This window comes from Cydia amplana, chromosome 25 (assembly GCF_948474715.1).
Source record: "Cydia amplana chromosome 25, ilCydAmpl1.1, whole genome shotgun sequence".
Classification (NCBI taxonomy): domain Eukaryota; kingdom Metazoa; phylum Arthropoda; class Insecta; order Lepidoptera; family Tortricidae; genus Cydia; species Cydia amplana.
The window spans coordinates 2,947,874-2,958,731 of record NC_086093.1 but is presented as its reverse complement, the minus strand read 5'-3'; the positions used below and the strand labels follow the sequence as shown (position 1 = coordinate 2,958,731).

Genomic DNA, 10,858 nt, shown 5'->3' with positions numbered 1-10,858 from the left:
CGCGCGTTGAAAAAGCGCTCGTGCGAATGATGCCTAAACCTCTATCTTTCGTCTGGCTGAATGAGTTAGGAATGCGATTCCCGCGATGGCGATGCAAAAAAAAAAAACACTTTAGCTGTCACTGTCATTGTCAGTGTCGATTCGATACTGTCGTTGTCGTACTTGTCGTATGCATCTTGGGATATTTATGTTCCTTTGAATCGTAGTTTTTTGAGAATTTCTGAATTGTCCACGCCTATACTTTCTACTCCATTAAAAAATAATCTTTGTACATCTTCTTAATTTATCAGAAATCAAGAGTCAGTGTACTTCGACGTCGTTATAACTTATAACAATTCGTTTCTCATTTAGATTATCTGGCAAAGTAAAAGTGTGCCATATCGTGAACATTGACGCTTTTTAACAGGACAGCGACGTGTCTCCATGTTTATCAGCGATTAATTCGTCTAGTAATGTCACTGGAGGACGTAGGGTGTGTACGGGTGAAGGCGGAGCCCTCTTGGGAGCACGAGCAACCCCAGAGCGCCCAGGCCGGGCACACAAGCACGGTCAAGGCAGAACCTGAGTCAGAGGCCGAGGAAGCCGGCCTGCACCTCAAACATGAGGTGAAAGAGGAAATTGAGATAGAGATTAGCCCCGAGGTGTATCAGCAGTCCGAAGTCCCATTAGAGTGTCCAGGTGTGTTGCTTGGTTCATACTTCACTTAGTTAAATGCTTGTTCGGTACTTTTCTTTGACAAGGGGCCGGTTTCTCAAAAGCTTGCAACTTGTAATACAAGCGGATGTCACTTTTGACAGCTTTTGTTAGAAAGGGACTTCTACTTTCTACTTGTATTACAAGTTACAAGCTTTTGTGAAACAGGCCCCATCTCTATAAATTACACGGATCACCTCATACTACAGGTTAGAGCGTAATGCATAATCAGTCTGACAATTCTGACATGATCAAATTTCAGTTTTGCATTAACCTTTTGGACGCCAATGACCAATATATACGCACCGCACGTCCAACGCCAAAGACGTATTAATCGGTCATAGACCACAGAGCAACATAAACCTAGGTGCATATGCATAAAGTTCAATTTAAGTTTTGACACTTCGGTGACGTGGCGTCTGAGAGACAGCATTTGGGTTTGACACAGCGTCGAAAAGGTTAACTAGTATGTGGGCATAATATTATTAGAGTTACTTTATTAAGTTAACATAAAGCAACTTTCATAATAATATGTATGATATCACCATTGTGTGATAGTAAAATATAATGATTGTAAATACAATAATTAAATATGAACTGATTATTTAAATGTAATTTTTTTAGAATGACTCAAATCAATGTCAGATGTTGGATATTTATAATTTAAATAAGAATAAATGAAAAAGGTTTGCAAGTAGGTAAAGAAAGAGCTGGCACATTTAATTAATCTTATAACTTTAAATGAGCAATTATTGTATATTTATATATTTTGGGTATCTCGGAAACGGCGATAACGATTTCGATGAAATTTGCTATCCCCCTATAGGGTTTCGGGGGCGAAAAACCGATCTAGCTAGGTCTTATATCTGGAAAAACGCTCAGTTTTGAGTTTTTATATGTTTTCCGATCAAAGCTCGGTCTCCCAGATATTAATGTTTAGTTTGAGCAAAAGTCACATTTGCTATTATGATTTAAGTCAATATTTAATTAATCACTAGCACTAGGTGGCACAAAAACCCGTTTACCATACAGTCAGCAGCAGAAGTTGCTAAGTGGGTGAGGTGTTCAAAATGATCTTGACGCGATTTTATTATTAAGAGAACAAGAGTGTGTCAAGGTAATTTTGAACACTTCACCTGCTTAGCAACTTCTGCTGCTGACTGTACATAGGCTCTTCTCTACTCATTTAATCTGGAAGTGTGACCCTTTATTTCAATAAACAATGCTTATAAGAAGTCACAGCAGTACGATACTCATCTGTCAGTGTCAAAAGTGACATTTCTTCTACCAAGAAACCCCCTTCCCTTCATCCCTTCATGGGCGAGTCCGACTCGCACTTGGCCGCTTTTTTTTTAACATAGAAGTATTTCTATTCCGTGTTTTTCCGTATGGATGTGTACAAATATATTTAGCCACTTAGCTATCTATTTGATGCTTACTGTACATGTCCGATTCTTGGCTATTGTTAACCACATTTTCTGTGTGTCATAACTTGTTTTATTAACATGTATTTATCTTACAGGGCAAACACAACACGAAGAAACGGCGCAAGCAGACTCGCAATTCTCAATTCTTAGAAAAACACTTATTCACGGCAAAAATGCAGACGACAACCCATATAAATGCAACTTCTGCAATTACTCCAGTACCAATAAGAATCATGTAAAAAATCATATCGTGACGCATACTGGAGAGAAACCATATAAGTGTGACTACTGCCCTTACACTTGTGCCAGAACTGGTGATTTGAACCGTCACATGAAGATACACACTGGCGACACTGTTAAATGCGACTACTGCACTTACGCTTGCGCGAGTAAGCGTCTTCTAAAACAACATTTATTTACTCACGGTGATAAACCTTACAAATGTAAACACTGTAACTACGCTGCAAACAACGCCAGTAATTTCAACAATCATATGTTGATACACACAGGGGAGAAATCCCACCAATGCAACTACTGCTCTTACTCCACTTCCCGAAAAACCGATTTAACGTGTCATATCAGAATACACGTCGGGCTAAAGCCTTACAAATGTGATCAATGTGGTTACGCAAATGCCAAATTAGGTAATTTGAGACATCATATGAAGATACACACGGGTGACACACCTCACAAGTGCGAGCAGTGTGATTACGCTAGCGCATATAAAAGCAATTTAAAAGCTCATATGAAGAGAGTACATAAAAAGGAGTTCCCCTCGTCTGAATAAGGCGGTCTATTCCGTTTTTAGAGTTTACACTTGTGTCCGACCGAATAAAAAACTATAGAAGTCTGCCCAACGATTGGGCAGATAGAGTGGAGGCAGATCTCCGTGAGATCGGCGTCGGCGAAAGCTGGCGTGATACCGCTTTGGACCGAGCAAAGTGGCGTGCTCTTGTGTTGGAGGCCAAGACTCATTTCCGCTCATCACGCTAGCCCACTAAGTCCGTAAGTATAGAAATCTGCTTAGAAAGCTCAAAAATGATACAACGGGTATTGTGCCGCGAGCGATTCAACTATACCTACAGCGCCTATACCTATTGTAATGCCGCGCAAAAGGCAAATAAAATACATAGAACTGACATAACAATACTTTCATTGACCAATCACAACTTTTTACTTACTTAATAGCTAATATCTGGGTGACCGAGCTTCGCTCGGAAAACATATAAGACTCGAAAATGCGCGTTTTCCCAGAGATAAGACCTAGCTAGATCGATTTTTCGCCCCCGAAAACCCCCGTATAGCAAATTTCATCGAAATCGTTAGAGCCGTTTCCGAGATCGCCGAAATATATATATATATAAATAAATAAATAAATAAGAATTGCTCGTTTAAAGGTATTAGATAAATTACCAAGCTTAAATGGAGTTGGCCGGGACATGTTGCCAGGCTGAGTGATGGCAGGTGGACCAAAATTTGCCCTAAGGCCCAGTAGGCCCGGGCATAGGGCGGCAAAAATTTAGGGGCGGCAAATTGTGACAAAAAATCCGCTGATGATAACAAGAACTAACTAAAAAAGTAGTCGAATATGATGGGTGTTGCGAAAAGGGCGGCTATAGAACTGGGGCCTAGGGCGGCAAAGACTACAAATCCGCCACTGAATGTAGACCAATTTCGGATGAAAAAAGCGCCTGGCGTCCCAACGGACGCCACCCAGCCAACGCTGGGTGGATAACGTTCAAAAAAACGCGGGGCGCTACTGGATGGGACTTGCCCAGGACCGGGATAAGTGGTGTACACGAAGAGAGGCCTATGCTCAGCAGTAGGCGACTGAAGGCTAAAATGATGATGATGATGAACTGGACATTGTGTGTTGGGTTGTCAAAGCTGCTGGCGAGGTATATACAGGGTGTTTCCTGTAACAGGAGCAATAAATTAAACTGTACACTATACTCCTGAAACTGAATATTTGTTCAGCAACTTTTAAAAATAACTTAAGTTTTGATTTTTATTACACTTTAAAGTTTATTCTAAGACGCAATGTATAGCAAATTTAGTTATGTTTAAAGCGTGACAAGCGACGTCAAACACACTGATGTCAGCGTACATTGAAGGCAATATTTATTTTGTATGAAAAAGAGGAAGTCTAAAGGATTCATAATTTTTAAAAGTTGGTTAACTAAAGTTTTATAGTTTGAGGAGTATAATATATGTTTTAATTATTTGCTCGTGTTACAGGCAACACCCTGTATATGGAGCAGAGATAACTTTTAGGAATATGTGTCAGATAAGCGTCAGTCACATATTATGGACCGGTTTTTGAAGCCAAAAATGTATTGAGAGCTTCGTCATATCAAATCAAGTTGAATAGGTACATCGGCCCCTATTTCACCACGGTGACAGGTGCGACAATTCGACAAATTTCATCGTTGCTGACGTCACAGGCATCCATGGGCTACGGTTACCGCTTACCATCGGGCGGGCTGTATTCCTAATCGAAATGCGCTATCGGGAAAAAATATACATTTTTCGGGATTTTGGGACTTAAGTCGGGAAAAAAAAATCAAATGAAAGTACTTGTATTAAAAACAACGATATTTTACATTCACCAACTAGAGTTTCGCTCGCTCGACGACAGTTCGGAACTTGAAATTATTATTTTATAACGTGACGCTGTTTTTCGGGACAATTTTCACTTTGTCGGGAATCGGGAACACATGCTAAAAATCGGGAGAATCCCGCCAAATCCCGACCATCTGGCAACCCTAGTCACCATCATTGTATTATTTAAAAAAACTTTATATTATCGGCAAAAAACAGGTATTTCTCTTGCGATGTTTATGATGATGATGATGACAATTGTCACAAGATTTAAAAGAACTTTCGGTAATTCTTGATAGGAAATGAGTTCTGTGTCGGAATTTCGTGACAATTGTCGTGTTTCTTGTGACAATTGGCATTAGCTTCGCAAAATATATTTTTATTTATTCGCGATATAATGGAGTTTTTTTTTAAATTAATGTTACCGTATGTTACCGTAGCCTATGGAGGCCTGTGACGTCAGTAACAGTGATGTCGACAATTGTCGCACCTGTCACCGTGGTGAAATAGGGGCCTGGTGCGATCGAGTGCTATGGGCATACAAAATAAACTGTTTTGTAAGTACATACATCGTTTTATTTATACCTACTCATAATTAAAACCAGTTAAATTAATTAATTGACATCTAAGATTTTTTTTATAGGTACCTACTGATTTACGTTGCAATAAACATAATCTACTATATAATATATATGGTACATAAAAAAATAAACTAACTTATCTATAAAATAAAACTAAATAGGGAGTATTAGTGCAATGTTCTGCCGCCAGAGTGCAGTACCAATTTGTTTAGTAAACCATAGAGTAACTTATACATACTATGACTTAAACTGTTTTTTGACAAGTTTTCACTATGACATTGCACCAAGGTGGTTTGTTTACAGGTGGCCTACCGCGAAACGTGAAAATCTAAATTTCTTTATCTGCCTCTCTATCGATCGAATAGGCAAGAGTGATAGAGAGGCAAAAACCGAACTTTTGACTGTCGTGTTTCACGGTAGGCCATGTAATTGACCTAGTAACGCCCTCTACGCAGAGTTTTGCATATTTCCTATTAAGTGGAGTCCAGACGAGACAATTTTTCGCCAATTTGATGAAATTGTCCGATCAAATCAGGACGTGCGGACGCAAACATCAATTTGATTACCTGATCAAATCAGCAGGTGCGGACACAAAAATGCCAATTTTCGTAGTTAGTATCTATGGAATGCAAATTGATGATTAAATTTGTGTACGTGTGGACGCTAGATGAGATTGGCGCCAATTATTTTCCTGATCAAACCGGTCGATTTGCCCAGCTCGTCTGGACCAAAGAATGTCTGGACTCTTACTGTTAGACCGAGAAAATAATTTGACAGCGAATTAAAAAACTATATATGGCAATGTTTTTTAGCAGTCACTAAACGTCATTCATATGATACCATTATGATACTCGTATGTGTTTGTCAAAATCGTTTAAAATAAATATTCGTTGTGTTTTGTGATGAACGGGAAAAACATGGTGAAACCTTACAAAACTGGAGTGTGGGAATGGTGCGGGAGTTACTTTTCCGCATGACGAATAATTATACAGTGGCGTAGCGTGAACTAATCTAGCCGTGGGCGAAATCGCATATGCGAGGCCCTTTTCTATCACTGTGCCTCGCGCGAGGTCCCTGTTGGGGCGCGAGGCCGTGGGCGACAGCCCACTTCGCCCAAGCCTAGCTACGCCACTGTAATTATACACTAGTAAAAAATCAGCACGAGGCGATTCAAGCTCAAAAACGATAATGTTTACATAATTTGGAGTTGATGACGGGTAAGTGGAATGAAACATCTTAATACTTGCACCATATGTAGATAATATACGTAATATATGTTTAGACTAAGGTTTCACAGTAAATTAAACACACCTAAGAGATATAGGCATACATACTTACCTACCTTATGAATTTCCTCTAACATTTCGAGGCACTCGAGCCGGGTTTCGAGCTCGAACCCACAACCTTCATACATATGCTTACGGCATGGGCACAGAATAAGTAGGTAATAGTATTATCATACAGAACGGCCACGCACCGCCCCGCCCCGACTCTCATTACCTCGCCCGCGACATGAATCTGGCGGACTTCTGGCGTCCTCTCAGTAAAGCGACTTACCCACACATGCACATGACGCGTGTACAGACATGCCGCGGACACATATTAAACGCAAATGATTTTTGATGTATGGCGTGTCCGCCCTGTGGCATGGGTACCTACTGGTTAGAGCTTAAATTTATTTTTAATGTATATTTATCGTTTTAATGGTTTATTTCAAGGACGGTAAATATGGTAGAAATTTCACAAGAATCAAGACTAAATCCATTTTCTGTGGTGTTTTCACATACTGATTTTTAAAAACTACTTTTTATCGAGCGCTGCAGACTTTTCTTTCTCTAACTAATACCACCCAATACCCTAGAACAGTACCTAGGCGTACCACGAATTGGCATTTGACATTGACGTTAACGACGAGTGAATTCGATCGCATTACCTCTCTATCGCACCAATCTCAGTACGAGCGAGATGGACTGTGATCGACTTTTACGCAGTCGCTAACGCCTCTTAAATTCCGGCAACGCACTTACAACCCGTCTGGCGTTGTGGGCGACGGTAATCGCTTGCCATCAGGCGAAACGTCTGCTAGATTGCATCCTATACCATAATAGAGTGTCAAATCGTGGTACGGCTACATCAGTCTTTCTTTTGCAAGCATTACCACTATTTATAAACCTTATTCTAGAAATTAAGAGCCCATCAACGTGCACACTAGCGCCACTGCTGAATAATCGTGATTATTTAAATTTCACGAAATTTAAAAAAAATTAATATATTTAAAAAAGGGGGCCGCTACGTATTTTGTATTATATTTTACGTACGTATTTTGTATTACGTACTGTATTTTGTATTAAAGTACCTTTTGAATACATCAAACTAGTTTAGCTATGCTGCTGGATTCGTCAATCTATGCGTCCAAAGTTAAAACGGCCGTTTTTGTTTTGAGTTGATAGATTGACGAATCCAGCAACATAGAAACTAGTTTGATGTATTCAAAAGGTACTTTAATACAAGATACAGTACGTAGCGCGGCCCCCTTTTTTTTTAAATATCTTTCGTTAAATTGAAATAATCACGATTATTTAGCAGTGGCGCTAGTGTGCACGTTGATGGGCTCTTAAAGGCATATTTTAGAAGATAAACATATTTTCAGCTTGTATATAGATCTATGGGTCACATCGAGCAAAACTACCCATCACTACACTTTATAAAACGTGAAAAGTGATTCTTGAGGAAGGTTTAGGTATTTGTTAAGGTTTACAAGTTGTTTTGTGTAATCCGTGCGAAGCCGGGGCGGGTCGCTAGTACTGCTAGTAGGCAAGAATAAAAACCGCACTAGTTCACACGTCACAGACAGACGGACGGGAGTAATTTATGACGTCATAAACGCGGCAAAATGGCCGCCATCCGTCAAACGTCGAGCGCAGGACGATGTGCCTATAAAAATTCCGGGGCAAATGTGAGAATCCGAGGCAATTTGCATGTGATGCAAATGTTATGCTTCTGAGTCCTTTGCGACTATATTAGACTAGGCTCCGCCCGTGACTTCGTCTTTGTAGAAATCGTAGAAAACTTTCGATCCAAATGGGTGAACCAATGGGGTTGGCAACTGTCAAGGGTTTTCATAATAGATGTTATAGATGGCTTATAGATCATAGCTTGCTCCTTTTTCTATGAGATTTGGCTTAAAGGGCTGGCATCCGGGGCATTAAAAAAACAAAAATTTGACATCTGCTTAATACTTCGACCGGCCAACCCCATTTGATAAGACGTAACAAGATCAAGTAATTTTTATTACAAGCAAAATTTAAAGAAGTAAAAACTCATGTTGAAACAATAGGAGACTAGGATAAACTTAAGAAAGCGTGTTATGTTATAGTGAACTTATATTTGTGACTTAGTAGGTACCTAAATAGTTTATATACCTATGTAAGTAGGTACATAAGTAATAGCTTAAAACAGTATGTAAAGAGAGGGCCTGAGGGCCAACAAACTGTTATACAGTTTGGCCAGGCGTGGCTCACTCCGCGATTTCTTCGCTTTGCTACAGGTAGCTAAAAGTACATCCGTTCGACCCCAATTTTGGGGAAAGCCATAAGCCGCGCTTGGCGCTGTCGCCACCTAGCGGCCATATCTGTGCTGATCGTAACAGACGCGTTTTGTTAGAGAGTGAGTCTTCTGTACTATTATTTATTCTGTGGTTTGGCGGAGGTTGTACCTATGTAAAAATATGCTGTTTTCATGAATAAATGTTTCAATCTTATCTTCGGTTACCGCGATAGTTACTCATGAGTCAAGAAATATAACTATTATATAAAACGGATTATATCGCGTATATTGAATTCATACTACATCCATTGAGGTATATAACAAGAGACGACATCACGAACAAAATGTTTCCGCACCTCAGAGAAGTGCATGCATGCATGCGAAGCCGAAAATTGTTAATAAAGACGCCACGAGTATTTTTTGACTCAGTTAAACAACGTTGCATACAATACTTTTTCTACAACCAAACATTTACTTTGAAAACTAAATAATAGTAAATCAACAGTTATTCCATTGCTTACCGGTGAAATGTTATTCCATCCCTTTTATTATATTTTCTTGTGCTATTGTTGCAACTTTTTAACACGCACGAAGGCATTTTTTATTTATTTTATTTTTTTTAATTCTCTGTACATGTGTGGCATCTCGTCAGTGGTCGGTGACGTACTAAAAGCAAAGAAGTGCATGCACTTCTCTGAGGTGCGGAAACATTTTGTTCGAGATGTCGTCTCTTGTATATACCTCAATGACTACATCCCGACGTTTCGAACCCTTTACAGCGTTCGTGGTCAAAGGGTGTCTGAGGAAACGTGGGGATGTAGTATAAATTCAATATACGCGATATAACCGGTTTTAAAAGTTTTATTTCATGAATGTTTTATTTATTGTTTACTAGCTGTTGCCCGCGACTTCGTCCGCGTGGAATCTTATCTTGAACATTTTACTTACATCTTTATAATGTTCAATATCTAAGCAATATTGAAATTACTTTTCTTTTTTGCAAGTTGTAAGAAGTTTTAAGTCAAGCGGATTTTGATGTTGATTGCTGTATTCAACATGAATAATATTTCAATTAATGCAGCAACAAATAGCAGTTGATTTAGAATTAGATGAATAAATAAAGACGGTAGTTAGTGATCTAAATAACTCATTGTTTGGGCGACGCTTTGATGGAAAGTTTAACTTTTAGCTGGGGATTTCCGGTAGACTAAGGAAAACAAATATGTATTTAATATTGTAAATAGTTTAATGTGTAGTGAAACTTCCATGGAAATAAGTTCAAAAACCAAATATATTTTTGATAGAATTAAGTAGGTTATATTTCATGTAAAAGGTAAGAGCATAACTACTACTACTTAATACTTAATGGCGCAGGGACCCAAAATAAGTTTGGCCTCCGAGCATAAGGAAGACAGAAAAAAGAGTGGAGATAGGATTTAAGCTTCAGAATTATCAGCATTTTTATTATTATAATCACCGTAGAACTTCGGTATATACTACGTTTGCAGTTTCACCCTGAGGTGCTAAAATAACCAGATTTTTAGCAGAACTAACCCTGGAACAGGCCACATAAAATTGGCCGTGAGAAAAGCAATCCTCCCTTAAGTCGATGCCTGCTAACTTTAATGTTTGGCCTTGAGATTTATTTATCGTCATTGCAAAACAAAGCTTTAGGGGAAACTGTATTCTTTTAAATTGAAAAGGATAGTCGGATGGTATTAGTGGTATGCGTGGAATGAATACCGACTCCCCTTTAGCTGATCCTGTCAGCACAGTGGCCTCTATAACATTTCTGTGCAGGCTAAGAATTCGTAACCTTGTGCCATTACACAGCTTAGGTGGGCTTAGATTTCTTAACAACATCACGGGAGCTCCCACTTTGAGATGAAGGACATGTTCGGGGAGACCGGAAGGATTCAAAGAATTTAAAAATTCTACCGGATAGTGCACAGCCTCTTCCACTTCGATAACTGTGTCTACAGATTTATACTGCATTTCTACGCCTTCAAA

At 39.2% G+C, this 10,858-nt stretch overlaps 1 protein-coding gene across 1 annotated transcript; it reads left to right on the top strand.

Annotated features, from left to right (window-relative positions):
* The first annotated feature begins 361 nt into the window (after window positions 1-361).
* On the top strand, window positions 362-2,951 carry LOC134659528 (zinc finger protein 708-like). Its single transcript, XM_063515193.1, has 2 exons — window positions 362-678; window positions 2,216-2,951. The coding sequence occupies exons 1-2, from the start codon at window positions 453-455 to the stop codon at window positions 2,905-2,907; spliced, it is 918 nt and encodes a 305-aa protein (XP_063371263.1). The 5' UTR covers window positions 362-452; the 3' UTR covers window positions 2,908-2,951.
* Window positions 2,952-10,858: the final 7,907 nt, after the last annotated feature.

Coding starts and splice junctions, on each gene's coding strand:
- LOC134659528 (XM_063515193.1), top strand. CDS start 453: ATGTCACTGGAGGACGTAGGGTGTGTACGGGTGAAGGCGGAGCCCTCT. Junction 679..2,215: donor AGTCCCATTAGAGTGTCCAG/GTGTGTTGCTTG, acceptor TTTATCTTACAG/GGCAAACACAACACGAAGAA.